The sequence below is a fragment of the Ammospiza caudacuta genome, chromosome 1, assembly GCF_027887145.1.
Source record: "Ammospiza caudacuta isolate bAmmCau1 chromosome 1, bAmmCau1.pri, whole genome shotgun sequence".
Classification (NCBI taxonomy): domain Eukaryota; kingdom Metazoa; phylum Chordata; class Aves; order Passeriformes; family Passerellidae; genus Ammospiza; species Ammospiza caudacuta.
In genome coordinates this window covers 1,096,143-1,113,027 of record NC_080593.1, presented here as the reverse complement: position 1 = coordinate 1,113,027, position 16,885 = coordinate 1,096,143, and the positions used below count along the sequence as shown (strand labels likewise).

Sequence of the window (16,885 nt, the reverse complement as noted above, 5' to 3'; positions counted from 1 at the left end):
AGGGATGGGCACTCCACCCCCGCCCTGGGCAGCTTTGCAGAGTTTGAGATCTCTCTCTCTTGGAGAGCCCTTTCCAGGAGGAACATTCCCAATATTCCACCTGAACCTGCTCCTGAGGCCCTTCCCTCTGGTCCTGTTCCCTGGGAACAGAGCCCGATCCCTCCTGGCTCCAACCTTCCTCCTTCCAGGGAACTGCAGGAGCCAGAAGGTGCCCCTGAGCCTCCTCTTCTCCAGGATGAGCCCCTGCAGCTCCCTCAGAAGGATTTGGGATCTGGCAGGAGAATGCTGAAAGCCCCAAAGTCAGCACCCCCAGCTGTCAGGAACATCCTGCTGCCAAAACCAGCAGCAGCCATGGATGGTGGGAGCATCCCCAATTCAGGCACCCCAGATTTTCCCCAGGCCAGCCCCAGCTCCATGGAGAACTGGGAGAGGGAATGGATCCATGGGCTCCGTTTGTTTGAATTTGTTGGAGCTTCCTTCTGTCCCCACAACAGCACCTGGCCCCTGGAAGGGCACTGGAGAACATGCCAGAAATCACCTTTTCCTTGTCATGATCCAATGCCAGAGGTTCCAAAAGCTGCTGGGAATTCAGGCCAGGCTGGATTTCCCAGGAAAAGGCTTCCACACGACTGGAACTAAACCTTCCTTTGTCCTTCCCCATATCCACCCCTCCACCCAACCCAACCTTCCCTGGCACAACTCGAAGCTGTTTCCCCTCATCCTGTCCCTTTTCCTTGGGAGTTTTGGCAACTACACAATGTTTAAAATTCATTTTATTTCTCTAGTCAGGCTCAGTTTGCCTTTGAGAAGGGAATTAGAGGAATATTTTTTGAGGGTATTGTTCCCCTCTGTGAGGCCTGATAAACTTAACATCTCAACAAACTGGGAATAGCCCAAAAGAGGCCCAAAAAGATGACAACCATCAGCAAACATCGAGGAACATCTACCCCAGACCCCTGGAGCTGGAAAAGGCTGATAAAGAGATTTGTCAGGGCCTAATAAACATCAGAGGCAAAAAAATCCCGGTCCAATAAGAAACCGAATTCTGAGAACTCTGCAATTTGGAACCAATGAGCATTGAACCAATGGATTTCTGTGGGTTTTGGACTGGATATAGTTTGGGAAAAAACGAGTAAAATTCACCTGCCATGAGATGATTTTCTCTGCACACCCAGGCCTCGTGTGGGTGAAATAATTTCTGTTGCACTTCCCAGCCAGAAATAAGGCAGTGCCTTTTCTAACACCAAAAACGTTGTTTGAGGGTTTTTGTTTTTCCCATAGTTTCAGTGACAGGAGCACAGCCCAACCCCTGGCTGGTTTTTAGAGATGGATTTAACATCCCTTCCAGCCCAAGCCATTCCAGGATTTCAGGATCCCATGCTCACTTTTCCTTCTTTCCTCCTTTGAGCCACACAAACCCTCCCCTTTCCCACTGCTTTTCTCCAAAGCCTCTCAGTCAATCCCAGTTCAAGGCAGGCCCCACATTCCCAGTTTCCCCTCCTCCAATCCACCTCTGCCACACCTCTCCTCCTGAACCCCCCGGAACTGGGGGGGATTGAGCGCTGTGCCTCAGTGAATCCAATCCCAGTTTCCCCCCGGGAGTCACAGCTTCTTCTTCTTCTCTGTCAAGTTGTCAATCTGGATGATGATGGGCCAGATGCTCTTCCCTTTGGGCACCCCCTGGAGCTCCAACTTCTCGCATATGGAGTCCAGTATGTACCTGACTGCTTTCAGAACGTTCCGGAACACATCCTGGAGCGACAGCTCCTGCATTTTCTGGCCTTCTGTGCATCCTTCGAGCTCCTGCATGGCACCGGGATGCTCCAGAGGCTTCGCTCCATTCCCCACCCCTGCATCCAGGCTTAGGGCAGAGGGTGACCCTCCAGTTTCCAAAATCCCGTCCAGGGCACGCTGCGTGTCCAGTGTCACCCCCTCGGCATTCCCGGCGCTCTGGAGCTGGCGCGGCGCGGCCGCATCCGTCGGGGGACGAACCTCGGGATTCGTCCCCTGCGCGGCGTCACCGCCAGAGCTGGAGCGGTCTCTCCACGGAAAGCCCAACCTCCAGTAGGGCTGGTAGCGCCGCAGGATCTCCCTGGCTCTGCGGAACGTCCTGCGCCCGCGGCACTGCCGGCACGCCAGCAGGCGCCGCACGGCCTGCAGGGAGCTGAGCTCGCGTTTCCTCCCGGCCTCGCGGTTCCTCCCGGCCTTGTGGTTCCTCCCGGCCTCGCGGTTCCTCCCGACCTTGCTTCTCCTCCGGCCCTCGCGGCTCCCCTCGGCCTCGTGGCTCTCCCCGGCCTGGAGCTGCTGGCAGTAGTTGTGTTCCCACAGGGAGCAGGGCTGGGGGGCGCAGGGCGTGCCCGGCTCGCTCCGCAGGCAGTAGCCGTGGTCCTTCGCCGCCGCCGCTCGCAGCTCCTCCACCCGCAGCCCCCGGGTCCCCGGGAGAAGCGTCGCCTCTCCCAAGGTGTGTCCGTGGTTTTGGGCATTCCCGTGACTCCTCTGCCCTGGGCCATCCCACAGCTGTTCCCAAGAATGCAGGCTCTGCTGTTCCATCATGGAATGAAGCGGGAATGTCTCACTGTGAGCTATGTCTTCCATGGGTTCAGGTTTATCCTCCACTTCCTCCTTCACAGGCCATGGCTGGGTTTGGCTCCCCACTCCACTGTCTGCTTCCGACGGGGCTTTGCTCCTTCCCTTGTGACAGCCAAACTTCTGGAAGTTCCTGTCCTGGAGACACCACAACGTGCTCCATCCTGCTGGGAGAGAGGTGGGAAGGGGTTGGATCATTCCTGGCTGGAGCAGGGAGAGGAACATCCCTTCTTCCCAGTATGGGACTACCCAGGCTCTACATCCCAACCTCCGCCAGACATCAGAGGAGCCCCGCAGTGGGAGAAGTCCTGGGAGTGGCCCAGGGATGGGGATGGAGCAGGAGGGAGCAGGACTCACCTGGACACGAGGTCTCCAGACCCTGGTACCCACTGGATCTGGACCACCAGTCAGAGGAAAGCTCCTCCAGCCAGCTCTCAGTGTGTCCTGCAGGGAAAACAGCAGATGTCACCAGCCAGGCTGGAAATCCTCACTCTCCACGGCCATCGGAATGAAGGAAGAGCCCTGTCCTTGTCCCCACCAGGAATCCTGACTTCTCCACAGCCGTGGGGATGGAGCAGGAAGTTCTGACCCCATCCTGGATGTGGATTCCATCTCACAGGGTCGGGATGTTGCTGCTCACCTGGGGATGAGGAGATCCACGGCTCTTCCCCGCGCTCCAGCCGGTGCAGGACATCGGGCTTGGGGCCTGGATAACCTGGGAATGGACAGAGGGTGTTGGACTGTCCCTGATCACAGGAAAACCAAGGACTGGGACACCCCAGCTGTGCCTCATCATGCATGGGAACACCTCTGGGATGTGGGAAAAGGGAGAAACCGGAGCTGCTTCCAGAGAGGAATTTATTCCTGAGAGCCCTGATGCAAGTGTGGGAAGTTCCACAGCCTCCCAGTTCCACTGACAGGCTTTCCCAGTGTGGGAATGTCTCCTGCTCATCCCAGGGGTGGGACATCCCACAGTGCTCCCTGATCTCAGGGAATCATTTCCAGGGGTGCTCAAACCCAGACCCAAATCCTGCCTTTTCCAGCACTAAACTCCCTCATGAGCCCCTAGAAGGGAAAACTCCTCACAGGAAGGGTTGTCCAGCCCTGGAGGGATTGGAAAGCTGTGAGGGTGAGGCACTTGGAGACATGGATTAGTGGTGGCCTTGGCGGTGTTGGGGAATTGTTGGACTCGGCCATCTCCAAGGCCTTTTCCGACCTCAGCCACTGTGGGATTCTGGGATTGAGCGCTCTGGAAGGCGCTGGGGTGGGATCTGAGGGAAGCCCTGCCCAGGGAGGTTCCCAGGATTACCCAGGGAGGTCAGCAGCTCGTAGGTGTCAGACAGGACGTCCCGGTACAGCTCCCGCTGCTCCGCCGTGAGCGCGTCCCACTCGGCCCGGCTCAGCAACACCGCCACGTCCTCGAAGGCCATCAGCTCCTGCCACGGGATCAGGGATCACAGCTTCCCTCAGGGATCAAACCCTCCCCTCAGGGATCATACCCTTGTCAGGGATCTAATCCTCCCTCAGGGATCACACTTTCCTCAGGGATCAACTCCTTCCCTCGGGGATCACAGCTTACCTCAGGAATCAACTCCTCCCTCAGGGATCACACCCTCCTCACAGATCTAAACCTCCCTCAGGAATCAACTCCTCCCTCAGGGATCACACCCTCCTCACAGATCTAAACTTCCCTCAGGGATCAACTCCTCCCTCACAGATCACACTTCCCTCAGGGATCTAATCCTCCCTCAGGGATCACACCTTCCCTCAGGGATAGCTCCCTCCTCAGGGATCACACCATCCCTCACGGATCTAATCCTCCCTCAGAGACTACAGCTTCCATCATGGATCTAATCCTCTCTCAGGGATCAACTCTTCCCTCAGGGATCACACCCTCCCTCAGGGAGCAACTCCTCCCTCACGGATCACACTTCCCTCAGGGATCAATTCCTCCCTCACAGATCTAATCCTCCCTCATGGATCACAGCTTCCTTCACGGACCTAATCCTCCCTCAGGCATCACACTTTCCTTCATGGATCTAATCCTCCCTCAGAGATCTCAGCTTCCCTCAATGATCTAATCCTCTCTCAGGGATCAATTCTTCCCTCAGGGATCACACCCTCCCTCACAGATCTAATGTTCCCTCAGGGATCACACCCTCCCTCACAGATCTAATGTTCCCTCAGGGATCACACCCTCCCTCACAGATCACACCATCCCTCACGGATCGAATGTTCCCTCAGGGATTACACCTTCCCTCACAGATCACACCATCCCTCATGGATCGAATGTTCCCTCAGGGATTACACCTTCCCTCACGGATCACTTCCTCCCTCCCAGCAGGAGAAGCCTTTCCCAGCCCCAGGGAGCTCCCAGGACACGAGGCCATGGATGGGGCTGTCCCAGGAAGGTGTGTTCCCCACTGGGGTGGGAATTACAGATCTGGGAGAAGAACATGCTGGAATCCAGCGCCAAACACCGCAATCCAGCACCTTGGGATGTGTTTTACCGTTCCTACCGGGAGCACTCCGTGATCCCGCGGGATTGGGGTAGTGCAGGTCCCAAGGTCACCTGGAGCTGGGCTGGGGACATTCCCAGAGGCCCCTGTGACCCCCAGGGCCCATCCCAGGGAATCCCTCAGGAGTGATCCCAGTGGGGATGGGGGAACAGGGGCAGAGAGAGTGAGGGGAGGGACGTGAGAGGAAATGTGGGAGTGAGAGGGGTTTTGGGGTGGGGGGTGATGGGGGTGGGATTGGGGGCATGGAACGGGGGTTTTTAGGGGCTGATGGGGATTTGGGGAGTGATGGGGATTTTGGGGGGGTGATGGGGTAGGGGTGATGGGGGGTCCTCAGGGCGGAATTTCATGGGAGTGGGGGGCAATGAAGGAGATGATGGGGTGGGATCGCGGGTGGGATTGGGGGTGTGATGGGGGTTACTTGGGAGGGCGATTTGGGTTTTCGGGGTGGCGGGTCCCTGTCCATTGGAGGCCGAGTCCCCCCAGGAGCTGCCGAGGGGGCGCTGCGGGACCCCCCAGGATCCGGTGGGGGGGGGGGGGGTATCGGGGGTCCGCACATCGAGGGCCCGGGGGGCGGCGAGGGCGGCCCGGGGCTCCCCCCGGCATCTCCCGGCTCCTACCTGCGCCTGCCGCGCCATGGCGGCCGGGGGGCCCCGCGGGTCTCGGGGGGCCCGGCGGGGTCCCGGCTCCTCCCGCCGCCTCTCCCGCACGCGCTTCCGGCACAGGCCCCGCCCGCGGCGGAAGCGCCGCCATGGCCCCGCCGGAAGCGGCGCCCCGGAAGCGCCGCCGTGACCCCGGCACGTGAGGCGGGGCCGGGGCAGGGGTCAGATCCCAACGGGAACCGGAACGGGAACGGGAACCGGAACGGGAACGCGGCCCGGCCCTTCCCGGGAGGGATTGTCCCCGTGCCCTCCCCTGAGGCCGTTTCCTCCCGTCCTGTCCCCGTTCCCTGCGAGCGCAGCCTGAGCCCTTACCGGATCCAGCCCGCTCCCATCCCGTTTGGCCTCCAGAGTCACCGATTCCCCAAAAATCCCAGATTTAGCGTGAGAATCCTCAGGTTTTCCACCGGAGATCTCTCAGATCTGGTCCCACCTCTGGGATTTCCTGTGCCCTTGCCTGAGGCCTGCACTCGTGTTCCCCGCTGCCCGCACATCCCTCCTGGATTCGCCTCCTCCAGATTTCCCTCTTCTCCTGAATAAATTTCCTGTCAATTCTGTAAATCCTGTGTGCAGCTTGTCCCTGACTCCCTTCCCACCAACCCCCTGAAAGCAGTGTCCAGCTAGTAGTAGTCTTCATACCGCCTGGAATTTCCTGTGGAATTCCTCTCTCCTGCCTGGACCCTTCACATCTGCGCCACCAAAAGCCAGAAATTTGGAATTAATCAAATTCCATCGTGTCCAAGGGGTCCTCAGGAGTGGCCAGGACTAATTGCTGGTCACCAAACGGATACAGCCAGCCTGGTTTGGTTAAACAACAATCCCAGAGCCTGGAATTGTGGGGTTATTGCAGCAACGGCGGCAGGATCTGGAATCGCTGTTGGCAACACGATCCTTGAATCCCCTCGCAGCCCAGGCCATGCCAGCATCCCAGGGCTCTGTGAGGGGAGTGCAGCGGGAGCAGGGCCCCAAGGCAGAGTTTTGGGGAGAAGTTTTCTCCAGCTCATCCCTTATCCCGGCCCGGCCCTTTCCCCTCCCCGTGCCCGGCAGCTCCAGCCCGAGTGACCTTCGCGGGGTCACCGTGGTGACATCGGGGCCAATGTCCAGGCGGGCCCGGCACAGCCGCGGGGACGCCATGAGGCTGTGGCTGCTCTGCGCCCTGGCCGTGGCCGTGGCCGGGCTGGCCGGGGCTGAGCACGGCGGCTCCGGGATGGCGGCACACAGGAGAGAGGTCGGTGCTGTACAGAGAGGGGCAAGCCGGGAATAACGGGAACGGTGGAGCTGGGCACGGCCCTGGCTCCGCGGGCAGCTGCCCGTGCCCCCTCCCGCCCCTCGGGGCTATCCCGGCACCGAGCCCGGGCAAATCGCGGGGTGAAGCTTTTCCAGCCTCCCGTCGCTGCGGGGATGGGCTCGGCACTCCCGGGCCCCGCAGCCGCGGGACATCCCGGGGGGATCACCGGCATTCCCGGCCCTGCCCGCGCTCCCCGCTGTGCTCCGGGAGATGCCGATCCCAGCCTTCCCCCGCAGGGCCGGCGGCGGCCGCACAGACCCTGCTCCGGCTGCTTCTCCGTGCTGAGCGAGGTCAGCCGGGACACGGGAATGCGGGAATGCGGGAATGGGGCCGGGGGCCGGGGGCCGGGGCTCCCACAGCCGTGTCTGTCCCGCAGGAGTCGCAGTCTATGCCCTGGAATTCCCGGGAGGAGGAGGCGGCTCAGCCGGGCAGGCGGGCACGGAGCGGGAAGGGACCGGAGGTACCGGGGCTGCCCGGGAACGGGGTGGGAATGGAGACTGGCTTGGGATGGGGACGGGACAGGACGGGATGGGGCTGGAATGGGAAAGGGACGGGGTGGGGTGGGAGTGGAATGGGAAAGGGACGGGACAGGATGGGATGGGACGGGGTCTGATCGAAGTGGGATGGGATGGGGATGGGATGGGGTCTGATCGGGATGGGATGCGATGCGATGAGATCTCCCTGTCCCTGTCTCCGTGTGACGCCGCCTCACTCCCGCAGGGCAGAGCCCGAAGGGAAAGCCCGCAGCCGGCCCAGCCCTCCGGGCACGCCGGGCACATCCCGCTGCCGTGACAGGTGACAGCGGAGCCCCGGCAGGAGCCCGGGCCCGGCAGGAACCCCCGGCAGCCCCCGCGGGACCTTGCAGGAGTCACCGAGCAGCCGAGAGCGCGGCGGGAGCGGTGCCGGAGCCTGGGAATGCCGCGGGACACCGGGAGAGCCCCACGGCAGCAGAGAGCTCAGCACCCGCCCCTGCTCCGCGCTGAGCCCCCCGCCCTTCCCACCCCCAAAATGTTCTGGGGCAGCCGCCCCCGCCTTGCCAAGCCCCCAAATAAAGGCGGCACACCGGAGGGAGCGGATGCGTTTGGGGGGACACGCGCAGGGTGGGTGACCCCCGATAGAGCCGCCCTGCGCTGGGCTGGGCTGGGTGGCACTGTGGGGACACCGGGGGTCGGAGCCAACCCGTGGGGTGACTGCACAGGGGGACTGCGGGGAGACCCTCCAGGGGTACTGGTCCTGGGGGTCTCTCAGAAATGTCAGTCCAAGGGTATGGGAGGTTCCCCAGAATGCTGGATCACAGGGATGGGAAAATCCCCCAGGAAGGTGGGGGTCCTAGGGAAGGTGGGACTGGAGGACCCCCCAGCAATGCCAGTCCTGGGGGGGTCCTAAACATGGCTCCCAGTTCAGGGCAATGGCGGATGTCCAAGAATGCTGGATCACAGGGATGGCAAGATTCCCCAGGAATGCTGGTCCCGGAGGAGGTGGGGCTGGAGGACCCCCCCCAGCAATGCCAGTCCTGGGGGTCCTAAACATGGCTCCCAGTTCAGGGGAATGGCAGATCTCCGAGAATGCTGGATCACAGGGACTGGGAGATCCCCCCGGAGTGCTGGATCACAGGGATGGGGAGATCCCCCAGGAATGCTGCTCTCAGAGGACGTGGGTCTGGTCCGGGGGTCCCGCAGGGCTCCCAGTTCAGGGCCCAGGGAGTGCCCACAGGTCCGGCCTTGGTGGCCCTGGGCCCGGCCCCGCCCCCAGCCCTGACCCCACCCCTTTATCCGACCCCGCCCCTGTTCCGGTCCCGCCCCCTGATGCGGCCCCGCCCCTCGACGTGGCCCCGCCCCCGCCCGGCTCTCGCTCCTCCCGGCCGCCAGGGGGCGCCGCTCCCGGCGCGGTGCCGCTCTGGCGGACGGCGCCCTCTGTGGGCCCGGTGGCGGCGCGGGCGCGGGGCCCGAGGCGGCGGTTGCGGCCGCGGCCATGTCCCGCCGGGGGCCCGCACAGGTCAGGGCCCGCCCGGCCCACGGGCCACGGGCCGGCATGCGCGACGGGACACGGGACGGGGCGGGGCGCGGCGGTGCTGGGTCAGGGGCGTGCGAGGGTCCCATGGGGGAAGTGGCTCTGGGGGTCAGGGGGGCCCCTCAGGGTCCGGGGAATGGGGGGACAGAGGTGGCACGGGGCGGTCCTTGGGGGTGACAGCCCGGGGGTCTCCGGGAGAGCTGGTTCTGGGGAGTCCCCAGGGGAGGGAGGGGGTGCTGAGGGAGCCCCCAGGGTGCTGGGTCTGGGGCCAGGGGTGTCCCTCTGGGTCCTGGGTGACAGCTCGGGAGGACGGGGCTGCCCCAGGGACCGCAGTTCACAGGGGTGAGGGGCTCTCCCAGGGGTGAGGGGCTCTCACAGGGGTGGGGGGATCTCCCAGGGGTGAGGGGCTCTCCCAGGGCTGAGGGGCTCTCCCAGGGCTGAGGGGCTCTCCCAGGCACGCTGCTCCTGCGAGAGGTGGAACTGGGGAGCCCCCCAAAGGTGCTGCTCCGGGGGGCTCCCCTGGGCTGTCCGTTCAGCCTTTGCTCCCTGGGGAGGAGGGGACAGCGGGACGCGGGGGTGGCGGCCAGGCTGTGGCAGATCCCTGCGGAATTGGGGTCTGGGGACATCCCTCGGCGCTACCGGGGGGTCCCAAGCGGGTCCCCATTGCCTGCCCGTGCTGTGGCCAGGGCGTGGCCGGGCCCTGACCGTGCATCCCCGCAGGTGTCGGGCAGCCTCCGGCGGAGGGCGGCACCGGGCACGGCCCCGTCGGAGCTGCAGGAGCTGCGGAGCCGCACGGAGCGCGCCGAGCGGCGGCTGCTGGCCTGCGAGAACCTGGTCGGGGAGCTGGGCAGCGGCCTGGCCGCCCTCAGCGCCCTCCTGCAGGGCTACGGGCAGCTGCAGCAGCGCCTGCTCAACCTGGAGAACCTCCTCAAGAACAGGAACTTCTGGATCCTGCGCCTGCCCCCCGCCTCCGGGGGCGAGATCCCCAAGGTAGCAGCAGCGGTGCTTCCCAGGGACCCTGGGACCGTGCGAGGGCTGGGGGCTGAGCTCCTGCGTGCCCCGGGCCAGGCGTGGTTCCAGGGAGTTCCCTGTGATTCCAGGTGCCGCTCACCTTCGATGATATCTCCGTGTATTTCAACGAGCTGGAGTGGGAGAGGCTGGAGCGCTGGCAGAAGGATCTGTACAGGGCCGTGATGAGGGGCAACTATGAGACCTTGGTGTCCCTGGGTAAGGCCTGGGGCGTTGGAGCTCATGGAATCATGGGTTTGGAAGGCTGTGAGGTGGTGAGGCCCTGGCCCAGGTTGCCCACATCCCTGGCAGTGTCCAAAGCCAGGCTGGATGGGGCTTGGAGCAGTCTGGGGTAGTGGGAGGTGTCCCTGACTTCCACTAGAGGGAAATGTTCCAGCCCAAGCTTTTCCCTCATTTGGGATTTTAGTTCATGTCCTGCTGGTTAAGATCCTCTCTGCTTCAGCTGCCTCTGTGCTTGGGGCTGGACCTTGCCTTGGGGCCAGGGAAGCGTTTGGGGTAGGGATGAGGTGTTTGTGTCTCCGCCAGGACTGGGGCAGGGGGCAAGGGTCGCTGTTGGAATGTGCCAGACTAAAGCCACAGCCAAATCCTAATCAACGCCCCCTGCTCTGCCCCACGAGCAGACTACGCCGTGTCCAAGCCCGAGCTCCTGTCCCAGCTGGAGAGGGACGAGGAGTTCTGTTACAAAGAGGGTCAGGAGTCCCCATGGACACAGACTGGGGATGGTCAGGAGCTCCTCCGGGCAGCAGAGGAGAGGAACAAGGCACAGGAGGCTGCAGGAGATGGAAGCCCCGTGGGAGCTGCCCCAGGTGGGTGCCAGGAGGAGGTGGCTGTTCCTGGGGATCTCCCTGAGGAAGGAAGGGCTCTCTCCATGGACTGAAGCACCCCAGAGCAGCGTGAATCTTCATTCCAGGAGAAATGGCAGTGCTTGGTGGGATGAATCCCATGGAGAAGAGCAGTCAGAGCCTTGCAGGAGGGTGTGGAGCAGCGGGAAAGGCCTCCTGTAGGACTGGGGCTTCCAGAGGCATTCCTGCCTGCTGTGGAGGGACAGGAAACGGGCTGGGAAGTGAGGAACTGGGAGCTGGGGTGGGAGGAGGAGGCTGGAGCTGCTCTGCTTGTCCTGGGGCAACAGAGGAATGTGGGGAGCCCTGGGGTGTGGATTTGGAGTGGGAGGGCTGGGCAGGAAAGTGGGAGGTGCTGGGAAGGGACAGACAGACCCAGACAGAGCTGGGAGCAGCAGAGATGTGGGAAGAGCTGCGGTTGAGGGCTCTTTCCTGCAGGATTGAGGAGCTGGGGGGGTTAAAGGCACCCCAGGAGAAGCTGGGCAGGTGCTGTCCCATGGGAACACTCACCTGGAGCACAGGTGGGAGTTTGGGGACAGGAAAGGGGACACAAAGGGACATCTCCTTTGGGGTTCAGGTTCTGATACTCAGAGCTTCTCTCCTGTGTGGGTCCTGCCCGGAGCCAAGGAGGCAGCTCTGCCATTGGGGTTGGAGGTGTTTGTGTCTCTGCCGGGGCTGGGAGAGGGGACAAGGCTCACCTTGGGAATCTGGCAGGATAAAGGTGCAGTTAAACCCTAATAAAGCTCCCGTTCTGTGCCCTGGGAACAGACAGTGCCAAGTCCAAGCCCAGCAGCCGGACCTGCATCGAGAGGGATGAAGAGCCCAGCAATGGAAAGGGTGCCAAGCCCTCACAGACACAGAGTGGGGACAGCCAGAAAACCCCACAGATACAGAGTGGGGACAGCCAGAAAACCCCACAGATACAGAGTGGGGACAGCCCAAAATCCCCACGGACACGGAGTGGGAACAGCCAGAAAACACCACAGATACAGAATGGGGACAGCCCAAAATCCCCACGGACACGGAGTGGGAACAGCCAGAAAACCCCACAGACACACAATGGGGACAGCCAGAACCCCTCACAGATACAGAGTGGGGACAGCCCAAAATCTTCATGGACACGAAGTGGGAACAGCCAGAAAACCCCACAGACACAGAATGGGGACAGCCCAGAGTCCCCATGGACACGGAGTGGGGACAGCCAGAAAACCCCACAAATGCAGACTGGGGACAGCCAGAACCCCTCACAGGCAGAGACTGGAGACAGCCCAAAATCCTCATGGACACGGAGTGGGAACAGCCAGAAAACCCCACAGACACAGAATGGGGACAGCCCAGAGTCCCCATGGACACGGAGTGGGAACAGCCAGAAAACCCCACAAATGCAGACTGGGGACAGCCCAGAGTCCCCATGGACACGGAACGGGAGCAGCCCAAAGTCCCCAAGGACACAGAGTGGGAACAGCCCCAAACCCCCAGAGACACAGAGTGGGAACAGCCCCAAACACCCAGAGGCACAGACTGGGGACAGCCCCAAGTCCCCACAGGCACACAGTGGGGACAGCCAGATACTGCCTCAGACACAGACTGGGGACAGTCAGAACCCCCTCCAGACAGGTGTCCCCAACATTCAGAAGCCCCCAAAGACACCAGGAGAGATGGAGCAGCAGGAGGAGGCTTCGGGAGAGGATCCCATGCCCACGGAAGCTGGCCCAGGTGAGTGCCAGGCGTGCCAGGGAGGATGTGCTTCCCCTTCCCAGCTCTCCAGGGCAGAGGTGCATGGCCCTGGTGCTTGCAGAGGCATTGCCAGGGACCCCTGGGATGTTGTCACAGCACAGGGGAAGAAGGTCTGGACACAGTAATGCAGCCTGTGGAGGTGGTGGGGTGAGGCTGCTCTGTGAGCTGGTGGCATGTGGCACCTTGCTGTCCCTCCTTCCCAGCCCTCCCTCTGCTTTTGGTCCATGTGTGGCTTCACCCCAGTTCCTCCCGACACCTTCCAGCCTTTCCACAGAACTGCTGGGGTTGGAAAAGCCCTCTGAGATCACTGGGTCCAACCATCCCCCAGCACTGCCAAGGCCCCACGTCCCCAGGTGCCACATCCACACATCCTGCAGGAACAGGGACTCCAGCACTGCCTGTTCCAGGGCTGCACAGCCCTTTCCAGAGGGGATTTTCCTGATAGCTGATCCACATCCAGGCTCTTGAGCTGCAGCTTCCTCCAGCTCTTCCACACACTCCCAGCAAGCCCTGGTTCATATTGCTGGAGCAGGGCCTGGGAGGTTCCCCATGGGTCTTTCAAATCCTGTTCCCTGCAAACAGAGCTCCGCATCCTGATGATGAACGTGATGTCCCTGGGGGACCATCAGCAGGGGACGGTGGCAGAGGAGGACGTGGAGATGGAGGAGGACCCGGCAGAGCCTGACACTGGTGAGTCACCCTGTGCTGGGGACACGGGGCTGGCAGGAGGGTGGGAGCAGCTTCCAGAGCTGATGGGCTTGAAACAAGGAGGGAAAATGAAGCTTCAGGGGTTCCTTTTATTCTTTCCTGCAACATCATGTGGGTTTAGAGGTGGGACCCTTGTGCCACTGGTCCCAATGGCACCCACGGAGGGCTCAGCCTGGGCCACTGTGCCATGGATGGACAACCCTTTTGGGCAAGGAATTTTCCCAGTATCCAACCTGAACCTCCCCTGGCACAGCCTGAGGCCGTTTCCCCTTGCCCTGTCGCTGTTCCCTGGGAGCAGAGCCTGACCCCCCTGGCTGTCCCCTCCTGTCAGGAGCTGTGCAGAGCCACAAGGGCCCCCCTGAGCCTCCTCTTCTCCAGGCTGAGCCCCTGCCCAGCTCCCTCAGCTGCTCCTGGGGCTCCAGACTCTTCCCAGCTCTGTTCCCTTCCCTGGACACACTCCAGCCCCTCAATGTCTTTCTTGTCATGAGGAGCCCAGAGCTGCCCCTGGGACTGGAGGTGCCCCAGCAATGCCAGCACAGGGAGGGGCCCTGGTCCTGTGTCACACCAGTGCTGACACCAACACGGAGCCTCTTTGTTCCAGAGGAAGCCTTATCCATGGAAGATGAAACACCATTCGAAGGGGCTTCTCTGGAGGACATCAAGGTGAAGGAAGAGGAGCCTGAGCTGCTGGCAGAGGAATCCACCCCCTCTCCCGGCTCAGAGATCCAGAAGTGTCCCAAAAACGAGCTGGTGAAAGCCAAGATGAAGAAGAAGCCGAACCGGTGCGAGGCCAGCACGCTCCTGATGGGCAACTGCCGGCGCGGGTACGTGCGGGAATGGTCCCACCCCTGCACGGAGTGCGGGAAGCGCTTCCGCCTCAAGATCAACCTCATCATCCACCAGCGCAGCCACGCCAAGGAGGGGCCCTACGAGTGCCCCGTGTGCGAGATCGGCTTCAGCACCAAGCGGCACCTGGACCTGCACCGCAGCATCCACGTCAAGGACAGAGCCTTCGGCGCCAAGGTCTGGGGCAACGTGCACCCCGAGCTGCGCATCCGCCCGCGCAGGGAGCCGTGCGGCGGCGCCGGCCACGCCGCGGGCGCCTGGCCGGGCCAGCCCAAGGAGGAGCCCGACAGAGAGGGCCTGGCCGGCTCGGGGGACGTGCAGCCGCCCGCCCCCAGGCAGAAGTGCCCCCTGTGCAAGAAGTTCCTGGCCTTCTCCACGTCCATGCGGCGGCACCTGAAGACCCACGCGCGGGACCGGCCCTACTGCTGCAGCTCCTGCAACAAGTGCTTCATGCGCAGCACTCACCTGCTGCGCCACAAGAAGATCCACGAGAGGGCTCTGGCCGCGCTCCAGCGCGAGGCCGCGGCCCAGCCCCCTGCTGCTATCCCGGCGTCCCTGCAGCACCCGGCTCCCGAGGCCCAGAGGAGCCCTTCCCAAGAGAACGGGAGCCCTGAGGCCGCCAAAGCGAGCCTGCCCAACGTGCTGCTGCTGGGGACAACGCCCCTGGGGCTCCCGGGCAAAGGCTCCCCCCTCCCTGAGTGCATCAGGAAAGCCGTGCAGCCCGTGGTCCAGCTGGGATCCAGGGCAGTGGCTTCAGAGATGACAGAGAAATGACAGATGACAGGCCCTGGGACAGATCTGAGCTGTGCGTGTCCCTGGAAGGAAGCTGTGAGTCTGTTGGGTTTGCACCTGGTGGGACACCAAGGCTGGGAATCTGCTGTGTTTTAGGAGCTTCCTGGGTTGTGGAAAGGATGGGAAGCTTGGTGACCACAACAGAGAGCAAATTGCAGAAGCCTCCAGTGATCCATAATGCTTCACCATTCCGCTGACTTGGTCCTGTTGGCTGATACTTGGAATTTTCCCAAGCTGACATTCCTGGGAGATGACCAGGTGAATCCTGGTCAAACAGGAGCAGAACTTTGCCATTCTTTGATGTTGGAGCTGACCCCTTGCATTCAGAAACACAACTGAAGAGGGCAGGGAGAAGGGAATGGAGCTGGCAGTATTCCCATGCAGCCCTTTGAGACACCAGATGGAGATTGACATCTCTGACACCCCACCACGTCCTGGCCACCCTGGGGAAAAGATCAGCCAACAGCCCCTCCAGCAGGTTGGGAACACTGGAGCTTGGCACTGGAAGATCCACAGGACAAACCAAACCCCAATATTCTGTGCTGGCATATTCCATATTCCAGGGCAGGTCCATGAGGAAGGCCACAGGCACCCTCAGGACCATCCTGCACGGCTGCAGAGTGATTTTAGGAATACTTGACAGGTCAGCCAGCCCCATGCTGCAGCAGCACCCTGATCCCTGTGGATCTGCATGGAGCAGCCCCTCAGCTCTGGAGGAAACTCCCACTCCCCAACCACAGCTCGTCCCCTTTTGCCCCAAATCCCACCTTAATGAATCCTATGGGAAAACAGTTCTGCAGCTACCTCAGTCAGGGAGAGGGGACCTGCCCGGAGGCAGCCAGTGGAAGCCAGGCCTGGCAGTGCCCCAGTGTCCCCTGGAGCCACCAGAGCAGTGTCCATGGCCAGAGCCCCACGTGCTGGGTGTGCACAGGGAGCGCCTCCCGCCCGGGGCCGGCGCCACACGGACACGGTGGAGCAGCTGTTGGGACTCTTGCATTTCATTTTTCAGGTTTTTTTGTTTTGAGCTGTTTGATGTAATTATTTGACATCCTGAGATCTCTGTCCCTCTCTGAGCAGTGAGCACTGGAAGGCTTTTCCCATCTCTCATTCCGAGTCACTCCCAAGGTGTGATGGTGCTGCTGTGGGAAGCTCTGGGAGCTGAGGGGACGCCTGTGCCACATCCAGGTGTGATCCTCAGCCACCTCCTGCTCCACGGGACAGACAGCAGCACCTGAGCTGCTCCACAGGAATACACACAGCATCCAGCATCCCACTGCTCCTCTGGGCTGCTCTCACACTTCCTGCCCCTGGGACTGCGGTGTGGAGCGTTCCCAGCCTGCAGCAGGAGCTGGGAAGGGTGCCAGTGGCACACACGTGCCCGTGGATCTGGCAGTGAGCCAGTGGCTGGTTATCCCTGTTATCCCTGCCCAGCAGAGATCCCAGTGCTCCCCAGTTGATCCCAGGGGCGTGGCTGAGCTGGTGTGTCAGTGCTGAAGGCCAGCAGAAGGGCCAGCAGCCCCAGCCTGGCATTTCTAAATCTGCTGTGACCGGGAGCAGTTTCCTGTGACATTCCCGATCCCTTTCTCAGGCTGTGGAATCAATAAAGTATTTGTCTCTATGTCTGGCTGCTTTGGGGGCTGTGCTGGTGCCTGTGGGCACAGAACGGGGATCAGCCAGGACAGCTTTCAGCAGGAGGGGTTTAGGAGTCACTGCCAGCAGCTCCAGAGCCCCCAGGCCACTGGGAGAGTTGTGGAATGCCAGCGTGGAAGGGTGAGCAGGGAAGGGCAGGGGATGGAGTGGCCCTGGCCACCATGGGTGGGACACGTCCCTCATCACTGCCAGGGAGTCCCACAGTGCCCAGAGAATCCTGTGGGG

At 62.0% G+C, this 16,885-nt stretch overlaps 1 protein-coding gene across 1 annotated transcript; it reads left to right on the top strand.

Moving 5' to 3' along the window:
- The first annotated feature begins 8,457 nt into the window (after nucleotides 1-8,457).
- On the top strand, nucleotides 8,458-16,486 carry LOC131565915 (zinc finger protein 184-like). The gene is made up of 8 exons (XM_058817018.1): nucleotides 8,458-8,527; nucleotides 8,729-9,044; nucleotides 9,596-10,049; nucleotides 10,160-10,286; nucleotides 10,709-10,894; nucleotides 11,696-12,643; nucleotides 13,247-13,354; nucleotides 13,974-16,486. The coding sequence occupies exons 1-8, from the start codon at nucleotides 8,458-8,460 to the stop codon at nucleotides 14,990-14,992; spliced, it is 3,228 nt and encodes a 1,075-aa protein (XP_058673001.1). The 3' UTR covers nucleotides 14,993-16,486.
- The last annotated feature ends 399 nt before the right edge of the window (nucleotides 16,487-16,885 follow it).